General features: G+C 34.4%; 1 protein-coding gene across 16 annotated transcripts in view; it reads right to left on the minus strand.

Moving 5' to 3' along the window:
* The window catches only part of Itpr (Inositol 1,4,5,-trisphosphate receptor), a 178,033-nt gene that overhangs the window by 147,875 nt on the left and 5,621 nt on the right, over positions 1 to 24,537 (minus strand). For all 16 annotated transcript variants that reach the window (XM_069838497.1, XM_069838494.1, XM_069838491.1 and 13 more), the window contains exons 2-12: positions 17,264 to 17,462; positions 16,372 to 16,442; positions 14,480 to 14,595; positions 12,459 to 12,545; positions 11,643 to 11,906; positions 10,529 to 10,759; positions 8,399 to 8,540; positions 7,548 to 7,762; positions 5,107 to 5,267; positions 4,337 to 4,649; positions 3,368 to 3,669 (exon numbers count right to left, since the gene is read on the minus strand). In XM_069838497.1, coding sequence (XP_069694598.1) covers positions 3,368 to 3,669; positions 4,337 to 4,649; positions 5,107 to 5,267; positions 7,548 to 7,762; positions 8,399 to 8,540; positions 10,529 to 10,759; positions 11,643 to 11,906; positions 12,459 to 12,545; positions 14,480 to 14,595; positions 16,372 to 16,442; positions 17,264 to 17,361 — 2,000 coding nt within the window. In that variant the 5' untranslated portion in view covers positions 17,362 to 17,462. The remainder of the gene's footprint in view (positions 1 to 3,367; positions 3,670 to 4,336; positions 4,650 to 5,106; positions 5,268 to 7,547; positions 7,763 to 8,398; positions 8,541 to 10,528; positions 10,760 to 11,642; positions 11,907 to 12,458; positions 12,546 to 14,479; positions 14,596 to 16,371; positions 16,443 to 17,263; positions 17,463 to 24,537) is intronic.

A 24,537-nucleotide genomic window follows, 5' to 3' on the forward strand; every position in this document is an offset into this window, starting at 1 on the left:
ACTCTGTTCATTTTTTCACCAACACGTTTTCCTACTTCACCTTCTACTGCACTCAGTTTATTTACAATAGTCCTCATAATATTTATTTGCTCAACTAGTTCTACTCCTCACTCTTCTAATCGAATAATGGCATCCGGTAAATAAAAAAAAATTGACTTAGTATGCATGACTTCTTTTTTTGATTATTCTATCATTTAGCAGTTCCTGGCATATTTGAATCGCAGTCGAAAGACTGGACCACTTGCTTCACAGATTGGAGGTGATGTGCGTAATAATAATTATTGCAAGTTTCTAACCATGACCCCCATCTCTTATGAACTGGACATGGGAGAAGCGATAATTTAGGGAATTGTTTTCTGAATTTTGATACTCGATCTTAGCTTTTGCAAATATAGTCTTTCAGTTTTGTATTGCTAGTTGGTTTCACTTTCGGCATTGTACCTGCACTTCACTACCCTGAACTGCAAACCTGCATGTTGAGGTTCTTATGCGACAACTGTCTCGTTCACCTGTTGTTGACCTGCAGAGAGCTCCGAGTATGTCATGGAGGGGAGGACTTGGTATAAAGGGTTGTAAACAAATGGCTGTGTAGATGCCAATACTAGCTTTTACTGCTCCAAATTCCGTTCCCTAGTTATAACAATATACATCATCTGTATAATAAGGCGGAAATAAATTATTATTATTATTATTATTATTATTACTATTATTATTTACTATTTAATGCAAAAATTTGCCATATTTGCCAAAAATGGAAAAAAAACGAGCAAAATTCGCGACCGGTTGCAGTTGTAAAACATGTCTACAGAACAAGTCTCGTTCACACCTATAAAAGTTTTAATTCTTGGACTCATTAGCAGAAATTCGTAAATACATTTGCGAAAATCGGGTGTCCATACTAATCAGACCAGTGTCTCTACATCTCTGATGTCTTTTTTTTTTTTTTATATCTTGCATGTCTAGGTGAAAGAATTTACCATGTTCTTCACTGGCAGTTCAGTTATAACGCCTCTTCAATGCAAATAAAATACCAACACACATTACAGTGCATACAAAATGAATCAGAAACAACAGAAAGATAAGAGTGACGATATGGTAAAATTGCGATTGTTTTTACAAATATTGTTGTATCATGCATTCATCGGTCACGAAATTCAATTATTTTATTTTCGACAATGAAACGTTCAAAATAAGTAGGAAAATGAATTTGCCTTTCATGTTTTATATGTGGAAAGCATGGCTGCTCAGCTGTGAGAAATGAAATTCTGTGTGTTACACATGAGCAATGCTTAAGGTTGTTACACATTAACACAATAACAAGAAATATGTAAAAGATATGTACCACATTTCCAGCAACACTATGCAATGAAGACTAAGAAATAATGTATTTTGATAATTCGGCAGCCAAGCAAACTGTCATAATGTACAAATGAACACAGGTCTAATGTTTTTTATATTCACGTAACACTTTCCTCCATCTAATGTGTAACCATCCTTACTAATACTGGGGGAAAGGGTGTTTCATTAACAATTTTTTTAAGTGATTTCCATGTTAAATTAGAATAGTTTCATCACAATTTACATGTTTCAATACCAATATTTTTCATGAATTACATATTTAAATAACGACTTTTTCATAATTTACATATTTAAATAATGACATTTTTCATGAATAGCAGTAGTTTTATTTACCGACTTGGATGTATTTCATTCTCCTACTGACGAGTAATTACATGAGGTGTTCATTCGTGCAAATAAGACATCCTTTTATAAGCAAAAAAAGTATATCTTGAATTACAGACCAGCAGGAGAAAGATCACTAGAACATCCTGTGAATAGATGGAAGGAAAATTTGTGGACCAGAACAGTTCGTTTTAGGATTATTACCTGTTAGGAAGATGATGATTCAAAGATTAGATGCTCTCAAACAATACCTGTTCAATTAACAGGAAATTGTTGCTGCTGTGTCATGTATTCAGATTTTTCACCGACCATATGTGGCTATTTATATTAAAAATTCCAAAGCATGTAAAGGATGCCAAATCTGTTCACAATACAGTCAATAGAAAGTCTGGCTCTCCAATGCAATGATCCACGCGCAAATACATGTAAGCATGGACAATTAATTTTCCATGCTTCACATCTTCATCTTTAAGGGCAAAACTTACTTATGAAGAACTTCCAATGCTGACCTATGATTTATATCCATTTTGCAGGGAAATAGAAAGCATATGATGGACTATCATTCAGCAATTCAATCAAACCTACAGTTAGACAGATCATCTGCATCTAATTGGGGCTTTCTTAAAAGTTTTCTCTCTCAAAATAATGGTCAGTGGTAGTGAAGGCAAACGTGTAGATATTGCTTTTTCCTCCTGTACAACATTCACAGAGCCAAATGAGCCAAGAGCACATTGCTCTCGTCATCTGATAGAAATGAAAGTTATACTAACTGTGATGAGGAGAAAGAAGCAGCAGCAAATGACTGTATGGCATCAAATCACACCATTTCAACACATAGGTTCTTGAACTCAATAACCTTATTTTGGACTGTCCTATCAACCCTGAAAGTTACGTTCTTTGGTTCCACCATGAATGCACTGTTACGAAAAGAAAAACACGAAGTCTATGACAAATGAAAAATTTCTATGTACTCCTGAACTATTTTATCATACTAATATTAGATCATGATGTATTAAATATGACATGAACTTTTACAGAAAAGTGAGAGAAAGGATAAAGTTAAAAATCTTGTAAAGAAATATGGCATTTAGAAGCTACAGACATGTTTCAGATGCCCAGCCATCACAAAACAAAGTTATAGTGTATCAAACTACTTATTCTACCGGTAATTACACAACTCGCTTTTCATGATGTGAGCAAAGAGGGCAGTTATAAACCCATCATGTTTCTGCAAGTATAGCTGTTAATGTAATAAAATGAACTCATACATGATGGTAGTGCTGGATGTTAAAAATACAGAGATTTTAGAAGAAACTTAATCAAATAAAAATTAAAAAAAAAAAACTCAAAATTAAAAAGAGGAGGAGAATACGAATTCCACACATGATAAAATTAAAATTCAAAATTATAAAACCAATATCCAAAATAAAACTTTTAACCCTTGCAACATTTTATATCATAGTACATGAGAAAGTACAAGTATATGTTTTTTGTAATCATGCAGTATTAGTTTCTAATGTCAGATCTGCGACTATTTCTACTGTGTGAATGCTGTGATCCATCTACATGTAATTTAGCTGAAGAAATCTCAAAAACAGCACGCAAGTTATTTCCGTACAACATTAGTTTGTACATATTAACAGAAAATAAAAGTAATCTAACAATAAAAAATAAATGTAATTACCGTGTTTCAATAAGTATATCAGAATTCTTGGAACTTAGCACACTTTTACAGATGAGCTCCTGCGTGACAGCTATTGCTTTCTTGTTTGACACACACAGGTCAGACAAGTAGTCCAGAAAACGTGATTCCCAATTATCCATATTCTTGCGAACCAATCCCACAAATGTCTCAATTTCCGCAGCTGTTATATGTTTCTCTAAAAGCTTGCGGTTATTATGAAGAAGAGCTGTAATTGTGTCTTCTGCCAGGATATCATAACCAATTTGTTTTTGCATGAATCCGAAGTGTTTCGCAATGTACTCCTGAGAACACAAGAAGAGAGAATTACATATTTAACAATCTGAATCACAAATGCCACAGATTTACAGCAGTAATAGGGATTGAATTTGGCTCACAAGGGAGGGTTTTCAGTAGGACACGATGGATTTGGCTGAAAGTGTTCATGTAGAGTGATTTAAGGTACTTGAAAACGATGGTAAAGGTCTCTCATTTTAGAATTCCATATTTCTGAAAATACAGCAATTTTAAAAATCTGGATTGCATGTCGTTCTTGCGCGCACCTTGCTCATAACTACTTACAGAGAGCAATAGAGGTGAAGAAACTACTTTCTACCATCTCTGTTAGAAATCTAGAACTGGAATATTTTCACAGCGAGAGCGAGAGTCAAAGCAATAGCTTGCATCAATGAACGATTCAGATTCATCTTTACTTGGAACTGTTACTTCGGAACTGTTGTATGGAACATAGTATTTTTCCAGAACCGGAACAGTCAGAACTGTTCTGGGAAAAGAACAACTTTGCCCATCACAAGTTCAGAGTCAATAACGTGACAATCCCCTTCCTCCTAAAGAAATAAATAAAAAAAAATATATATATATATAAATTAAAAAAGCACAGTATTATAATTTCCTAATTTGGAGTTTCGAGTTAAAATGTTTTCCTTTATAATAATACCATAGAATAATCACCTGGTTTTTGCGATAGTCTTGCTGACTTAAGCGTAGAATCCGGTAACACAACCGAAACATGTACTTGTATGGAGCATGTCGAGGGTCATTCAGTTCATCAATTCTCAGAAAAGGACCCTCTCCTTCAACTGATTCTGTAAAGGGGGCTTGAAGTATTTTAAATAATTGTTTCAAAATATATTGTTCTCGAAGTAACTTCTGCCGATCTCGATTTGGATTAGATACCATTAAATCAAGTGCCTCCGACTTATTTTGTTCATTTTCTTGACCCGCAATGAAGTAAACAATATCCTGGAGCAAGCTTGTCACAGCTCTGTAAACACACAAAATATATGAGTAGCAAAATTAATTTATATTAAAAAAACACACACACACACGCACACAGACAGAGAGTAAACAAAACTTCTTGCTTCAGCAACAATGCACAATCGCATCTTCTACAAAATCAATTCTATCAATCAATAATACAATTCGAGAACCAAAAAAATTACTTATTCCTTGCTTACTATACATTTCTCATTCTGAATCCTTATTGCTAAGATTCAGCTTACAATTAAGTTTTCACTGTGGAATTAATCTTATAGTCATTGAATTTGAACCCGTATGAAGGATCAAATAAATATACTGTGAATTCATTCAACCCATCCCAGCAGTGACACACTGTTGCATGTTGGGTTGGGTGTCACAGTGTTGGAACATGCAGGAACACTAAGCATAAGACACTCGTAAATTATCAAAAAAATAAAATCAATGACACAATAGATGCTTACCTTCTCTCATTATGTGAAATGGTTCCCTTTTCCAACTTAGAAGAAATAGAAGCTAGAACTTTACAAGCATCATTTGCGAAGTCTAAGTCCCGTACTTCCATTGGTGAGACTGATATAAGTGCAAAGGCTTCTTTATCTTCTTTAATTGTCGCACAACCAACCTACAAATAAAGAAAAACACATAAAATGGAAAGAAACGTAAGTGCAAAAAATGAAAGATTCTCTACAAAATTGTAAATTTTACTCGACTCTGATAGTAGATGAATGAAAGAAAGAAAGAAAAACATACAGAAAGAAAGAAATTGCAAAAAATTATATATATATATATATATATATATATATATATATATATATATATATAGGGTGAACCGTAAGTAATTTCACTCATTTCAGGTGGTTATTCTTTGAGATAATTGAAACAAAGTTTTTTTTGCTCGTTTTTGCTTCCTTTTCGAGATGAAAATTGTTTTATATTTAACATTTCATAGCGTGTTTTAGGATATCCATTTATTTAATTTGCAATATGCTCAGTCAATTTAAGAGAGCATTAACTTATATTATGATAATAAATGGTTGAAAAAATTTTAGCTTTGACTTTTAGTTGTGCAGAAATTTGATCCGAACAAATGTAACATTGTAAAATTTCTTGCAGAACGAAAAGTTGCATTTGTTTGGGCCAAATTTCTGAATATTTAAAGGATGAAACTAAAATTCTTTCAATCATTTATTATTATAATACACTGCTATCTTAAATTAACTGAGCATGTTGGAAATTAAGTCAGTGGCTTTTTCAAAATCAGTAATGAAATGTTTCATATAAAACAACTTTTATCTCAAAAAGGAAGCAACAAAAACGAGCAAAATTGTATTAAACGATGTTTGAAATATCTCAAAGAATAACCTCCTGAAATTTATAAACTTACTTATGGTTCACTATATATATATATATATATATATATATATATATAGCCCATAGGGCAACTAGATGTGCACTGGAATGTCAAGGGTTAAAGCCCAGGTGGTGGCGGAAATTTCGTTGCCAAAACTTCCAGAATGGATCCAGATTCCCCCCTGTTAATGGAGTACTCGGTCTTTCCCTGAGGTAAAGGGTGGTCAAACGACACCATCTCATTCTACTGCCCAAGATCTTGAAAGCATGAAGTTCTACCTCCAAACATCCAAGTGCGTTCATTCTGTTTTCTCTCACAGTTTTTGTAGCCCGGAAACCAAGTTCCTGAAGGTGGAGCAAAAGATCTCTACTTCTAAAAAAATTATCAAATTATGTATCGTGAGCCCGAGGATGTACAATGCAATCTAGCATAATCAGCACAACTCTGCTACGGTACCTAAGACTAAGTCGTGTCTATTACTGATGTCATTTCAGCTGTGTCCTTACCAGAGATTTTTTACACAGGGAATAGAAAACCTCAATGTGATGTTAGTCACAGAAGAAATTAGTCAAAAATGATACCTTCTGACATTATATTGCGAAAGAAAATGAAGCAATATATCATACCATTACAATATTGAATTTTTTCCTGTTTACTGTTACATGTTGGTGAAAACAGGATGCGTGGTTTTAATTACAGGCCGAAAAATATTATTACATATATTACAGGCCACTGTATTTAGAAGTAAAAAGGAATAAATTCACTGTTCAGAAATATATATACTGCAGATGTACACCATATCACATTTATTTACAATTTAGGGTATACAATAACACATTCTGGGGATCAAATAGTAAGACAGCATTCAGATGATAATCTACTTGCAATAGCAGAATACTACTGCCCACAGTCACTTGCTGATATCAACTGTTGCGGTACTGAGTGCAATGACCTCTCTCTACTGTTATTTTCACGTAATATAATAAGCGTCCAGCGGTCTATTTATAGACCGCAGCTGTTTCAGGTCATATTGCTCCAATCATTTTACATACATCTGTGTTTTCTTTGTGCGATGCAATAGTAGTAACCTTGACACTACTAAATCACAACCCAATAACAATATCGAGACAATGTAACATGGAAAAATAATTTTATTCTTTATACAGCGCAACATCATTCTATACCTAACTAATGCGAACTAAGATACCTTAAAGAATTCTTATTTTTGAAGGAAGATAAAATGTTGGCATACTTAGTTAACATCTTACATGATATATTTATGATGATCATTAATATTTAATCAATGTGGCGCCAGTAAAAAAAATCTAATGTCGAGTATGCAAGGGTATATAAATAGACTACTGGGCGTTAATCAGTGATTACAACTTAGGCTAATATCAACTATTTTACATGAAAGTATTATATACTGCCAACATAAACTGGAATTCATTTCTTTCGATAACTCAAAATAATCTCAGGTATCCAATTCTTCCTAAAAAGTATATTACAGGGTAAATAGTATCAATACTGTATGTTATTTCTGCTAATTACCTTTGACATCACTGGTTTCTCCTCATCTTTATCGATTGGAATTGAAGTACTGTGTACCCATGTGTTAGTGCAAAGATGGTGTAACCGAACATACGAACTTTGTGGAACTAACGAATCTCCTCTCGTATGTGTAGTTGCACCCAATTCGAAAAGAGATGCAATTTCATTCGGATGTGGAACAGAAACTAAATGATATACTGGTCCACCACCTGGATCTACAAAAAGAGCAATAAAAAGTAGCAAAATCATTCAAATAATTTTAAAAGTACAGAATTTGACTATTAAAAGTAAATTAATCATTCAGGTATACTATACACTGTGCTACATTATGCACATACATCAACCCATAAACAAACAATTATTTTCATTACAGATTGTTACTATGCACATTTTAAAAGAAATGTCCTAACTAACTCCTATTTCATATAATTTCCAACACTAGGTTTTTTCAAATAAAAATGAAATGCTAGATATTAAAGGTGGACTATAAATAAAATGCAGTTCTTGCACATATGTATTTTAGGTATGCATCTCCCATGACACTGAGCTGTATTCTCCTCTTCCCCTCTTTCTTCACCACTCAGTATCAGTTGACCTGTCAGCATCATAGCTACTTGCCAGAAGGAATATTATTACATTATTCACTACTGTATTACTAGGGACAGGGGACTATGACATCATACTAATCTTAGTGCACGAGCAGTGCCAATGCAGTGTCCAAAGTAGCAGGGGAACATGACACAACAATCCTAGAGATGAGCAGTGTCAATGCATTTTGTTCATAGTCCATCTATAAATTGTAACTGTGAGAACGTTTACTTTTTGTTTACATAAGAAAATTAAGTCTTTACCCCTAAGTTTCGAACGCATAGCATCCAATGTTTCATCATCGTCAATCTCTGCAGCAAGGTACTGTCCTGTAGCAAGGTGTTTAAAACGAAACAGTGAATTCCAATGGCCAGCTCCACCTCTACAAGGATCATGTTGCACAACCTAAAATAATGATATTTTTAGAAGTGTCTGACTAAATAAAAGACCATAAAATTATTTTGTTGCTTCTGAAAGAACATATGGTTATAGAGGAAAGTAACTATTTTTCACCTATGTCTGGTGCCAAAGTAATAGTATGAGAGACTTTAACTCAAGATTAAATTAGTCTGAATATCTTACAGAAATAATATAAGTACTTTATTTAGAAATGGGAACAGAATCATGATAACATGCAATAAAGAATACATACACCATATGAGAAATATTTCAAAACAAAATTTAATCGATCTCCATTAGAAGGTCATCCATTTCTCTCTGAACATTCAACTTTACCTTAATTTATTTAAAATAATTTACAAATATTATTTTTAACTCTAATCATTCTGTTTGAAGAAAATACAAATTGAAGAATATTTCTATAAAAATAACACAAATTTGCAAAAAAAAAAAAAAAAAAAAAATGGATTATGTTTGACTTGACATTATCTTTTGTGTAGCAAAAAATTACGTAGAAAATCAATTTTTTATTTTATTTTAGTAGGTTATTTTACGACGCTTTATCAACTGCTTAGGTTATTTAGCATCTGAATGAGATGAAGGTGATAATGCTGGTGAAATGAGTCCGGGGTCCAACACCGAATGTTACCCAGCATTTGCTCATATTGGGTTGAGGGAAAACCCCGGAAAAAACCTCAACCAGGTAACTTGCCCCGACCGGGAATTGAACCCGGGCCACCTGGTTTCGCGGCTAGACGCGCTAACCGTAGAAAATCAATAAGAGCAATGTGGAATAAATTATTAAATCTTCATAAGTTTAAACAAAGTGGTTCAGATAACCTAAACTTATTTTGCAAATACGAATTTTAATACACCATGTACATACTTTACATATGAAATAAAACGTAAAATTCAAGCATACACAGAACAAAAATAGTTCCAGTTGCATTGTGGATTAACAAGGAATTGCAACAGTGAATAAAAATTCGATAGAAAGGACATCTTTTTATGAAAACGTGAAAAAAAACAAAAAGGAGTAAATGTAATACAAAATAACTGACAGCTTAGAACACTTAACCAGAATAATTTATTAAATAGCTCCTACTTACAAACTTTTCCTGCTCTTTCGACTCTCTTTTCAAAGAAAAGCCACATAAAACTGCATTCTATGATTAAAATATGAGAAATATGAAATGTAGAAATAGTATCAAATTTAATTTCGAGTTTAAGATGATTCAAACAACTTAATGTCTATCAATAACAAATTGACACAGTTAAGGGGGAGGCAGAGGTGAAATTTTCGAACAAAACTGAAAAAAAAATGAAAATTTGGTTTTTTCCATTTTTATTATCTTTATTTTGATATTCCAATGTTAGTTTTTGATTCTGTGCCCTTAAAAGTATGAAATTAAAACCAAGATAACTGTACTACTATATTATTCCCATAATAAACTAATACTTATCATTATTTATATACCTTCTCTGAACATATAAATAAAAAAGAAATATTGAAAATTTCTTACAATATGGTGCATGGAGCATTTTATATCAAACGATATAAAGTTTTATAAAATTATTAATATTTACAGAACTATTGTACTTAGAAAGTTGAAACTTGGTATGTCCATTACTAATAACATACTTAGTATCCATGATCAATTTCAAACAAATCGGATAAATTTTGTGGATTTTGAAATATTCACCTCTGCCTCCCCTTAAGAAAGTTTAATACTGAAACACGCAAAAAATACTGTATTTACTCATACTTAGATTTCATTAGTTTAAAATGTGTTACATACAGAGTCCGAGATTATGCAGAAAAACATCACTTTCTTTCTAAAGGATCTACCTTCATATTATGCAAATAAAGTTGTAGAAGAATAATGAATTTCAATATAAGGAACATTACTTTTGGGTCAAAATTCTTATCCATGTTCAACTGTGAACGACATCACACAAAATTTAACTTAAAAATGTTTGTTTACATTATTTACCTCTACTTCCCAAAGGGCTTTGCTACTGGTAGCTGATGTGGCTGATGTTCTACCTGTTGTTCTTAAAAAAACATGCTGTTTTTTCTTAAATTCATCCATGGTAAGAAATTTCTCCTGCTCTGCATGAAATAGACGTACAACATCCCCACCTTTTAGAATTTCTTCTTGGTTTTCCCGATGTTCCATGAATAATGTGACCTTCCATGATGTACTCGAGTTCACCACATTCACCTGTTAACAAATTGCATGTTATCAGTAATACAGGTAAGTCGGTTGCTAATTCCAGGCTCATTAGATTTATTTTTTTCTTTCGTGACACTGTGAAAAATTTTATTCCTGAAGTGGAGACAAAGGGAAGTTCGTAACCCCCACTGGCAGAATAGTGGCAGAAATAACAGAAAAAAAAAAAAAAGAATTCCAACAATGGCAATTTAAGACTGCAAAATCTATCTATTGTTCTTCCTTTGCATGCTATAAGATCTTTTGCTTTCCTTCCCATCCACAGGCAGTAATGTCAAAGACACCTGCACTACACAGAACCATAGCAATCAAGAATTACGATAGCATAAAAAACACAACATTAACAATGCAATCAAAGAAATGTTTTTCTTCTACCACAATATATTGTCCTTTTTGCAATTAATGAAAAACAGATATCTTTAAGATCAAAGAAAGTGGCCCCTGCATTGAAGTTCTTGAAATAAAAAATAGCTGTATAAAAGAAGGAGAGGAACATCAGTCAAAAGAAGAAGACACCAGCTTCAATGTTCTGCAAAGACAGAAAATAAAATGACATGCTGAGCAGCAGACCTATGTAACGATAATGCATCTCGTAGCTTTAATATAGTTTGGGACAAGAGTCGATGATATGGAGTTAAGCAATACAATTCACTCTCTAACTTTACTGTACATATTTGGTTGTCTTCCACTTTATACACTGTCCCAGTTAATACGCAGTTAACACGCAATTCCTTGAAGAGCATTTTACTGGTGTTTTACTATATCTAAAATGCAAATATGGAAATTTCAATCAATGTATTATGAAGAAGAGAATCTTTTTCTTCTTTCTAAAGTTGTATTGTAAACATAACGGTCGAATTAAGAATTAACTTACTTCTTTGCAACCAATATTATCTGAAAGCTCGTAATTGGCTGCCACATGCAGCACTTGCTGTCCTCCATTCACTGGATTCATTATGACCTTGTCACCAACAACAACGTTGTCCCCTTGTGCACGCAGTTTATAAAATGGCAATATATAGAACCAGGATCCTTCATTGCCATTTGCATCAAGATAAACTCTCATCGCATTTTTTTCGAGAAGTGCAGGCAAACGTTTATTGACAGTCAGATACTTGTTCGACTTCAGATGCAGCAACTGTAACCAAAAAATTAAATCTCACCCTTCTCTTCTCTCTCTCTTCCTTTCCACCCTCTCACCCTCTCTCCATGAACACTACTATACCTACTCTTAAGAAAGACAATTGTGATTGCTTCACAGTTCAATAAACAAAATAAAAATACAAGAAACAATAACTGCAAAGGAGAAATAAAATTTTCAATTGAATAGCTCCAAACTATGATGATATCAAGCATGTTATCCCAATTTCATGCAACTTGTTATTCACCAGCCTACCTCTTAAACTTATTATATTCTGTCAATAACTGATACTTCTATGTTTTCAACCAGCCACAAACAGCCTAAAATATTATAGTTCACTGATAATTATTGATGTTGAAGTTACTTCAGTATAATTCCTACGCACACAAAAAATTTCATTATTGGCATTATTTTGTGTTTTATTCTGATTCTGTGATTTACTTTAAACTGATTACTTAATGCAGCTGCACCAACACTGAGTTTATCTAACATCCAAGGAATTGGCAAGATGTGATCAAAAAGTAATCAGCTCATGCCTGTGACACTCACCTGCACCACATTGCCGTATTGCACAACTGAACCAAGAAGCTTTTTATGCTCAGTGTCATTTAGTTTCTTCTCTATTTCAGCAGCATGCTGAAAAAAATCAATTAGTTCATATTATAAATGAAACAGACACTTCCAATATAAAAAACCATAAATGCATAAGACTTAAGGAATTTTTAATGTGAATAAAAGTAATTTGGAACTAGAAGCAGACAAAGTTGTAAGGCAGAGGCCAGAAATACTGCAGCCTCTTTCTGCTCAAGAACCCCATCCTACTCCAGATGGACCGTCCACACAAAATACGATGAACATATAGAAGTAAATTTGTAAAAAAGAATCCAAAAGGGAAATTTGCTTCAGGTTAAATTCCACTGGGTGATGTGGATAAAAGACTCTCTAGTGTTTCGCAAAACTAAGATGGTATTAAAAAATATCTTTGTCCCATGTGTTGCCTCTGCTTTTTGACATGGAACTCTTGACGGAATTCTGTATCTCAAGTCAAAAATGAATAAAGTTTACTTTGGTCTCACAAAAGAGAGATTGATCTTGCAACTTCTTGAGAGTGATGTTGAAAATAGAAGAAAAATATAGAGAGTTCGAAGTGATCCCCATCTTTGTAAGTATAATGCATTATATGGATCTGAAGAACAGAATGAACAAAACACTGTTCAGGTGTAACATATGACAGGAAAGATGGGAGATTCTCAAAAGTGAAGAAAAATATATATATTTTTTATATTACACAGGCGATTTTGCTTTTCTAGATGTTATTGGCATGCACTGAAATACTGCAAGTTAACCAGTCAACTGCAGGACAAGCAGAAGAAGACTAGATTAGATTCCTTTAACAACAGTGGTTCTAGAAAATACAACAGATTCCCTCAAGCCATAACAATCACACCCAACACACTGGCATTGTCCTATTTCAAGAACATTGCTTAACAAGAGCTACACAGCTCATAAGAACCTAACATAAGAATAGGGACACAATATTAATCCCAACACACATCGACAATTTGGTTAAAAAGAAATTTTACATATCACATGCATAAATATAATATATTTGAAGAAACACACAGCTAACATCAGGTACTTTGAATTTTAATACAATACTATAGTATCCACTACTTCATCCATTCACTAGTCTTACATTTAAAAGAAAGTCTCTACTTCTTGCAAAACTAACCACAATAGTGTTAACGAATGTATGTACCATCACAACTTATTATATGTAACACCAGTACTTTCATGGTAATTTTTTCTTGACGTTTTAATAATCTCACTCCATATTTTTCTCCCTTGAAAAATATTTTACTCTCTCTACTCCTCCAGCCATCATTTAATGAATATTTTTTATGTTACAGAAGAAGTAAAGAAACAGTTTTGCTTTACCTTTAAATTTTAAAACAACTTGTTTTAAAGAAGATCTCATAAAGTTCTAACAGTGGAGGCACATTTATCTTTACGAATCTTGAAGTGTGTATCTGCAGCACTATGAATTATTTAAACCGCCCTTTTGGTATACACCACAGAAAACATAATTTTCCATTGCTTCATTGACTTCGGTGAGGTGATATACACGTGGTTTTAGTTTGCAGCCACAAATACTTTCAACATAAAAATCATTTGATACTTGCTTGTAAGGTAAGTTGTAGCCACACTTGTTACAAATATTACACTTGAGAGGTCCAGGATGCAATGCCAGGGAAATGGATCATTTCCTTAGTAATTCATTCTGGACATGTTATATTGGTAACCAGTAACAAGTAAAGAAGGATTACAACAGTGCATTAGAATAAACAGGTAAGTATGGAACGATTTTTATGTGGTCACAAACTAAAATCATGTGTTTATCACTATATACATCCCACACTAGGCAGCGAATCAAAAGAAAATTCTAGGTTCCCATATATGACCCCAATGACAGCACTGTATGCCACTGATATGCATACCATATTGAAGAGAACTGGTCTACAACTATAAATGCACTTGATAGGAGTAGCTAGTTCTCAAAATTAACTTACATGAAGACGTTTTAATAACACTGCATCTGTAGTAGAACTTGCACTTTGCTTTGCAGCTTTCCAAAACTGTTTTTGTGCTGAATAACGGTTCATAGGGCATATCTTGAAGAGACAGTCTGTAACATGTTCAATTACATTAATGTAGTAACACAAATATTCGTTTTCAGTCATATACAAGGTGGCTCACATAAAGTGTTAAAAGTTAGTTTCTCTTAAATGGACCAATACAGCTATACAAATGTTGATTTTTCCAATCTCATTAGAGGAGAGGGCCTTTCAGGCTGAGTCATTGATGGCATTTCGTTTGGTCCTATTTCATGGGGCACTGGGGATAGCTGATATTTTAAATGAAATTATGGATATTTTGTTCCAGTTCTCCTCAAAAAATAGGGAAACTTTTGTTTGAAACTTTTTTTAATGACGTCTTAAGATGTTACAGTGAGTTTGCAATGAGGTATAATGGATAGAAATTAAATAAATAACAACAATTTTACTAAACTCTTACTTTGCATCAATTTATTAAGTGCTCAAAGTAACACCCATTAATATATTAGCACTTATTAATTCTTTTGCTACAACTTCTTCTAACATTTGCTAACAAAGAGAGTAACAGTGCCATATGCTTCACTTATTTTTTTCCTTCATATTTTCTTTGGTGGTAAGTGCTATAAACATGACTTTATCTTTTACGTATTTCCACAAAAAGTAACACCAATGGGTAATGTCAGGTGAGCAAGCAGACCACGTCCAATCTTTCTATCCCTGAACTTATCATTTAACAATTCCCGTGTATATCTTCGAAATATAGCAGCACACCATCTGTTCTTATATTGCAGTGGCGTATACTGGTTAAAGGGTTTGGGCTACCGCTGACCCTATTATTACACAAAATATATCTAACAATTACTTTAATTTTAATTACTATGGTAAAACTAATAATACAAAATTATTACATTATGTTATATTATAAACTTTTTCTTTTGTAATTTCCCGGTAGCCCGCAAAACACGCCCCTGTTATATTGAGGGGTACATTCTCCAAGAGTGTAGGTAATTCATAGTTGACAAATTACAATACTAGCATTTCTCGCCTTCAAAAAAGTGAGGACCTATAACAAAGTTTCCAAGAATGTGACACCAAACATTTAATGACGAACTATGCTGAAAATATGTACTTCTCATACACTTGAGTTTTCAAGTGCCCAATAATTCCTATTATGTTTATAAAAATTGCCAGTGTTCGAAAATATTTCTCAACAATGAACCATTTTCTGCACTACCATTATGTAACCACTTACAATACACAATGCAGAGCTGATGATCTCTTTATGAGAGTTCCTAATGCAAGCAGATATGATAATCATGATATTTCACATGATGTTCAAAGTTCGTGATACCTAATAGTCCCAATAAATAAGATATACCTATCTCTGCCCATTTAATTAATTCTTTTTACCGATAGATGAAGGTACATCCATAGAATGGAATTTGTGGGAGGGACACACTATGGCCCAGCACTGTGACCTGTTATGATCTATTGACTAACCCTCAAGCTAGGTGCATTCCCAAACCCACACCGGCTGACTACACTAAGGTTCGCTGCATACCCAGGTTTCAACAGGCAATGGAATGAAGTTGAGTATTAAAGTCTCGAGTCATTAGTGCAGTCAAGTTTGGATAATCACTAAAATCACAAAGTTTCAGAAATGTTAAAGAGCAACCATGGGAAATCACAAGCATCCATGCATGCAGATATTCACTACATTTTTAAGAACCTAGATGCCATGATGTATGCAAAGAAGTGAACAATTGTGTTATTCATGATTTTTCAAAGTTCTAACTGAGAAGTTCTTCCTTAAAAATACCTAGGGCAGAATATTGTGTTTTCCTTACCCCGAAACTTTTTGGGTGGGTTGTTAAGATCTCCAGCCTCAGGACAAACCACAGTACGATCATCAACCAAGCTGAAAAATAATACACGAAATACCTCAACATGAAAAGTAATATCAAGCAAATATGAAAAAACAAATCATTAAATTAGAAGTATCACTGGAATATTTTGAAAGTTGGATTTTAAGAAGCACCCTAATATACAGATTATGCAAGCTTATTTTCTAAAATACGAGTATTTGGAATTATTTGAAATATGTGTAATTAAATTCCACTTAAAGCCTATTAATTTTTGAGAGAGTGAATATGATTCTGATTATCCATCTGCTCCACAGAGCATTCAGTTGCCCAGCCTTGCTCTAAACAATGACGAAGAAGTGGGAACCAGTCATCTTTACATTTTAGGCAATGGCGAATCTAAATGAATTAAAAAAAATCATATTTCATAACAGAGTATTATGGAAAGAACTAGGAAAATGTACTGTAAAACATCAGTGTTAAAAATACTGTAAAGAGTAAACTCAGTGATTGTGAAAGTGCTACTTGCAAATAGCAAACATTTGTGTTAAAAATACTGCAACCTAATGTTAGTAAAACGTTTACAGTATATAAACAACCAAAGAACAAAGTACTGAGACTAGTTATAAGTTAACAGTGTTAATAACAGTGCCATGACAATATTTATGGCAACTGTCAACTCGCCTAAATTGGCCCACCAAGTGAGTACCCATGAGCCACCCCTGTAAAGGGTACCCCTAGCACAGAATGTCTTTGCCCAACATGGGACATCATGGCTGTACCATTCATTCATTGGAGAACAACTGTGCCAGTCAATAATTGAGAGTGAGTGGAGAAAAGAGAGAAAAAGACGCAGAGGATACCTTTGTGTACTCACCCCAGTGTACTTAAAAATCCACACACACTGCCTTCTGCATACAGAGACACAATGTCTCCGAAATGCAAAAAGCTTGCAGATCCAATTATTTCACCCATTTTTAAATGTTTTGGTTAAGCTGGTAGAATGCTGGGCCAATCATTAATCATCCACTGCAGCATTTTCAGCATGAATAATTCATAAACTCTCTCCTGTTTTTCTGAAAAGAAAAGAATGTACACAATAGTAATATAATAAAGCAATATTTCATAAATGTCGAGCATGCAACAAGCTAGTTCTCAATCCATAGATTTTCCACTTCGCAGGCTATGTTTCCAATTCTATACTGTTGAAAAAAAGAGTAACAAATTCTTTCAGTTTTATTTCATATACTTCCAAATTCTGTGATGACTCTCATTTTCCTCTATCAGACAAAGAAGTGGTGAAAGCATACAGCAATTGAACATCCTCAGTATGTAGTATGCAAATTCCTTGGAATAATTTGAAATACTGGTACTCTTATTTAAAAATTTTGGGGGTTTCAATTAAAAGAAAATTAACGCCTTTTTGTCTTAACTCATTTCTAACTGTGCAGCTTACATCTGAAATGCTAGTATAAAAGCAGGAGACACACGAAAGCATACAATAATACAACAAAAATTCTTCTTTCTTCAATATTTCTAATACTTCAAATGCAACATGATATAAATGTGAGGTACAAACATATCCTTACATGTTCCATCTCTTATTGTACAAATTTTGTTAATACGCATAAAGAACTAGTTTCTTAAATCTAAATTAATGTCACTGTCATTAACTCACAGATTATAAAGAATATTGCAAGTACCAGTTAACTGCATAAAGCCTATACATAAATGGAAACTGTGAACTGATGCTCTGTTGAATTTTTCTTCACTGTTATATTAGGCAACATAATTAGGAACATTAAATCCAGACGTTTGAGTTGGGCAGGGCATGTAGCATGTATGGGCAAATCCAGAAATTTATATAGAGTGTTAGTTGGGAGACCAGAGGGAAAAATACCTTTGGGGAGGCCATGACGTAGATGGGAGGATAACATTAAAATGGATTTGACGGAGGTAGGATATGATGATAGAGACTGGATTAATCTTGCATAGGATAGGGGTCGATGGCGGGCTTATGTGAGGGCGGCATTGAACCTACGGGTTCCTTAAAATCCATTTGTAAGTAAGTTATATTAGGTAAAGTACCTAAAATGGAATTAAGAAAATAATTTATTTGCTACTTTAGTAAAACAGTAAAATAGTAATTCTCCCAAGAAGCTTCTACAAAACATTACTTGCACCTTCTGCAAATAGTCTTTAACTGAAAAAATCTGTCTATGCAAAAACTTTAAATTCAAATTTGTCACAGCTTGCTCTATTTTTCTGCTGTTTCTAGGGCGACCCTAACTTGCTTTTATTGAGTATTTTTTTGGCTGTAAGTCTCGCAAATCTATTTGGGGTCATTCCATAGTGACACACAACATTTTTTTAGTAACTAACTATGATCTCCAAAGAATATTTAATTAAATTAAAAAAAAAACTCAGATTAATAAATATTCCTTTTAGAGCAAATGCAATTTACTATGCCTGTTGAATTATGAAATTGTTCATTTTAATTTTGAAAGACTATATGGGACTGGATTAATCTTACTCAGGATAGGGAACGATGGTGGATTTATGTGATGGCAGCAATGAACCTCCGGGTTCCTTAAAAGCCATTAGTCAGTCACTCAGTCAGTTTATACCATCCAACAGGTTCTAATATCAGCAGAAAGAAGATTCCACATTCAAGAAGTGTAGATTGTGAATGATTGAGAATAACATGTTCTGTGCTTAGGTATAAGAATAATAGTTTCTTGAGACCAGGTGCCAAAGCTGTGAAGAGATGAGGGATTCTGAAACTGACGTGACAGGTAAGATGGACAAGAAGTGTGCATGATTTGAGCGAGAGTGAATGTAGTTTTCTGCATTTCTCAGATCGGAGCCATGACAGCTGTTCAAAGTAAGCTGAAATATGGTCATATTTCCGAATTTTGTCTATAAATCTAATGCACATATTATGGACATGCTGTACTTAAAGGCTAATTTTGAAGTTATATCAGTTAACAGAACATCGCAATAATCAAATAACAGCATTATGAGAGTGTGGATGAGGATTTTTTTTTTTTTCAGAGAAAAGGGGGGATGTTTTATGTGGGTTAGGAGGTGGAAAACTGAGAACACTTTTTCTGTAAAATTTGTAATCCGATTGTTCGAACTTAAGTTTTCATCAAAATAGACACCTAAATCTTTAACAGTAGAGCTGTAAGGTATAGAAATACTTCGAAAGAAAATATTAGGCTCCTGTGCATTAGAATAATAACCTGGTATTTCTCCAGGTTTAATGTAAGTCCATATTATTTACACCAGTTGTATATTGAAGTTAGGTCCTCATTAAACCTATTCAATGGATCATTTCTGGACGGAAATGTAAGTAAATTTAGAGGTCGTCAGCATTAAGATGATATCTGCTATGTTTTAGTGAGGAATGTGTCTCATTAATATAAACTGAAAAAAAGCAGAGGCCCTAATACTGATCCTTGAGGAATGCCATACTTCACGATATGCCAGAAAGAAAACCTGCTAGAAAACAAAACACATTGCTGGCATTCACGAAGGTATGAATCAAACCAAGAGATGCAGCTTTCTGAGAAGTTTAAAGCAGATAGCTTTGCTAATAGAATGTCAATGTCCACAGAGTCGGAAGCTCTACTATAGTCAAGAAGAGCAAGTGCAGTCAATTGGCTATTGTCCATGGCATCACGAGTATCCTCAGTCACATTAAGTAGTGCAGTAGTCATATTGTGTCCCGCTCTGAAGCCAGATTGATAAGGATCTAATAAGTGAGAAGTGTTGACATGGCATCAATTCTTTATGAACTATTCGTTCCAGAGCCTTAAATATGGTGGGGAGAATGTTGATTGGTCTGTAGTCATTAGGAGTGACAGGTGTGGAGTTTTTGGAGTTCGTACTATGGCTTGTTTCCAGAGTTTCGGGTATGACAAAGTTATTATAGAGGCATTAAAGATATGGGTCAGTGTGGGCAGGATGACGTCAATTATTTTATGCAATAACGTAATGCTTATATTGTCTACCTTTGCTTTAGATTTAATATGGCATATGACTTTTTTAACCTCTAATGTCGTAATATATAAAAAATAAAATGTTTCTGTCTCAATGCTACTAATATATTTACGTTGTATAATTTTCTCCTTAGAATCATGTTGAATTCGTGATGTGGAATGGGAAGTGAAATGTTGGTTCAGCTTATCAGGCGATATATTGTCTCCAATGGTTTCTGTATGGCTTTTGTTAAGCCTTGTTTGTACCAGCTGACCACTGACTGAGTCTTGTTTGTCTCAGTCGGCCAAAGACACTACCCTCATTCACTTGCTCCTTCGAAGACTCTGGGTTACAAGCTTACCATCTCCTCTTATCCCACAAGGACCATACTCCCATCGCAGGGATCCTCTCGTGAAATTTGGACAGTATGTTTACATTTCTCGTTGTCTCACCCATTCCTCGCACATGCGAGCTGCATCTCTCCAGGCAATAACCTTCACAGCATAGTCAGAATGCATAATGTTTTTAAATTACTTTGCAGAACGAAAACTTACATTTGTTCGGATCAAATTTCTGTACATTTAAAGAATAAAACTAAAGTTCTTTCAATCATTTATTATCATAATACACTGCTCTTAAACTGACTGAGGATAGCCTATTGGGAATTACGTCAACAGCTTTCCCACAATATGCTATGAAATGTTTCATAAGAAATAATTCTTTTCTCGAAAAGCATGCAAAAACGAGTACAATTGGGTAATTATGAAGTTTGACTACTGCGCGGTTTTTTAAGTAAGAGTTCTTGATTATAGGATAGTTTTATAAGGTGACCACAGTGTTTTGGTTTTTATTTTTCGGAAATGACGGGAATTTTTTATGAGTAATTTATTACAATTTATACAGTTGAATTCGCCGGGCATTGTTACAATTGGTGGCTCGGTTTCAATGGGGATTGTTGTGATTGGTTGCTGGGTGGTGGAGTTCGATTGATTGATTGTCGATTGCAGTATTCGAGGCTGTCTTTTTTTTTTATGATTTGGATGGCAGTGGATGGACGTCTCATGCAGTGGCAGCGCGAATGTACTCCAGTTACACATCTTATATATATATATATATATATATATATATATATGAAGGTTAGGTTTGGTTAGTTTTGATTATTTATTAACCAAGTCCGCACATTCCTACCAAGAAATGCGTGAGTTATTATTAATCATGGTATGTTATCTGACAGCTGTGCATGTGGGAATAGTGTGAATATTTTGAAAGCAGATTGGGAGACTATTCAAAGCAGATTGAGAGACTATCTTCACCACTTCAATGTCTAATTGGTAAGTTGCAGAGCTTATTATTTTCGGATTTTGGACTTTTCTTTTTTCAAAATTTAATTTTCTCCGTATTTTACCATCGTAAAAATGATAGAAATACTTTCAATTTTCGTAAATTACCTATAATAACGTGTTCTTAGGTTAGGTTAAGCTAGGTTAGTTTAGGTTATAGTTCATTTCCGACAAATGAATATATTTCTATTGTTTTTACGACGGTAAAATACGGCGAAAATGGGAGTTTGGAAGAAATTGTCCAAAAGTAGTCAAACTCCACAAGTACCCAAATTTGTCTCAAATGTTTTTTCTTTGAAATATCTCATAGAATAGCCCCCTGAAATAAATTATTGTTATTAATTACGGTTCACCCTGTATATTACCTTCTGTAATCCATACTGGTTTTCACTTTCAACAACTTTCAACAAGAGGGGTGGTGGCGTGGCTATGTATGTAAGATCAGACATCACATACAAAATTATTCATGAGTCTTCAAACGAAGAAAGTGAACGGCCAGAATTTCTATTTGTAGAGGTGAAAATAAAATATCAAAAATGCCTCCTTGGGGTGGTTTACAAACCGCCGAAGGTAAATCACCTGTGTGATATTGAAGCAGCATTGCTGAATCTGATTCCCAATTATCCGCATGCTGTAGTACTTGGCGATTTTAACACAAATTTACTTTCAGCTAACAGCAACGCAACAATACAACTACAGAACATGTTCCAGTCCTGCAATATGACAATTCTCCCTTCGAACCTACACATCACACTCCTTATTCAGAGACGTTACTAGACATAATCGCGACAAACAAACCTCATGACGTAATAACAAATGTTAAAAATGTTTAAAAAAATGTTATGTTTTATTTAACGACGCTAGCAACTGCAGAGGTTATATCAGAGTCGCCGGATGTGCCGGAATTTTGTTCCGCAGGAGTTCTTTTACATGCCAGTAAATCTACTGACATGAGCCTGTCGCATTCAAGCACACTTAAATGCCATCGACCTGGCTCGGGATCTAACCCGCAACCTTGGGCATAGAAGGCCAGCGCTATACCAACTCGCCAACCAGGTCGACGTAATAACAAATGGACAAGTGCCTGCTCCTGGAATCTCAAAACATGATATCATCTACGTTGTATTTTCTTCACGATGCCATAGACGTAAACCTCATATTGTAACATATAGCGACCTCACTCACATTAACCATGACGAACTAATTAGTGACGCAACTAAACTACCATGGCAGACTATCGACGCTGAGAAGTGTAAACGAAAAAGTTGAGACATTTAATAATTTAGTCACCCAGCTATATGACAAACACGCACCACTGAAAACTAGATGAACCACTACTCGAAGACCTGCTCCTTGGATGTGCGAATCGTTGCGTACACTCATGGCGGAAAGAGATGCTGCATATCGCAAGTACCGAAGAACAAAATGTATTTCTGATTACGACAACTATAGACGCCTACGCAACCGGACAAACCAGTAAATCAGAAACACAAGACTTCATTACGCTCACTCACTCATCCAACCTTCTGTTAGTACGAAAGAGCTTTGGAAAAATATCAACTCCATGGGATTAAGAGAACAGAAGCAGCAGGTACAGACAATTGACATATCACTTACTGATCTGAATGAACATTTCACCACCCCACCTCCCGAAAGTCTACAAAAGGACCAAACAAAGGAAGACATCCTATCTAATGCGACTACAATAGACACGTTATTTCACTTTACATACATTACTGAAATTGACGTCAGAAAATCACTAAGACGACTGAAATCTAAAGCGCAAGGCATAGACGGTATCAGCATATCACTATTAAATAAAATAATTGACGTGATCGTGCCGATAGTGACCCATATATTTAATGCATCTCTCATAACTAATACCTTTCGTAAAATTTGGAAAATGGCACTAGTAACACCTATACCCAAGACGAAAACTCCGACCTCTCCAAACGACTACAGGCCTATAAATATTCTCCCAGCTCTCTCCAAAGCACTGGAACACATTGTACACCGACAACTGACAGACCACTTAAACATGTACAAACTTATCAACGAACACCAATCTGGTTTCAGAACAGGACACAGTACAACAATTGCCCTACTCAAAGTGACTGAAGACACGCGAGAAGCAATGGACAGAAGCGAGGTGACCATATTAACTCTACTAGACTTCAGTAAAGCATTCGACTCAGTTGATCTTGACCTACTACTTGCAAGACTAACAACGTTATACTTGTCTGACAACTGCATTAATTGGATGGACTCTTATCTTCGTGATCGTCAACAATGTATCTCAGTACAAAATCGGTTTTCCACTTGGCGATACACGAAAATAGGAGCACCTCAAGGCACTGTGCTTGGACCACTGCTTTTCTCCATTTATATTAATGACGTGACTACAAACTTACATTACTGCAAGTATCACATTTACACAGACGACTTACAAGCCTACATGCACTCCCGATCAGACGAAATTGATGCAACTATTGGCAAAATTAATCATGACTTGAATCAAGTTTCTTCATGGGCGAAAAAGTTCGGACTTCGGTTAAATGCTAGTAAGTCACAAGCTATAATAATTGGACATAAGAGACTACTGAACACAATGAACAACAGACATCCCAATTATTACAGTAAATAATGCCAATATTCCAGACCATTCCGTCGTCAGAAACCTCGGCATTTTCTTGGACGAAAATTTTAATTGGGAATGCCAAATAAAGGAAATATCCAAGAGAGTGTGCTATACCATGTATTCTTTTAACCCATTCAGAAACTTCCTCCCGCCAGAATTAAAACAGACTTTAGTGCAAACCCTCGTACT

Source organism: Periplaneta americana, chromosome 10 (genome assembly GCF_040183065.1).
Source record: "Periplaneta americana isolate PAMFEO1 chromosome 10, P.americana_PAMFEO1_priV1, whole genome shotgun sequence".
In the NCBI taxonomy this organism is placed as follows: Eukaryota; Metazoa; Arthropoda; class Insecta; order Blattodea; family Blattidae; genus Periplaneta; species Periplaneta americana.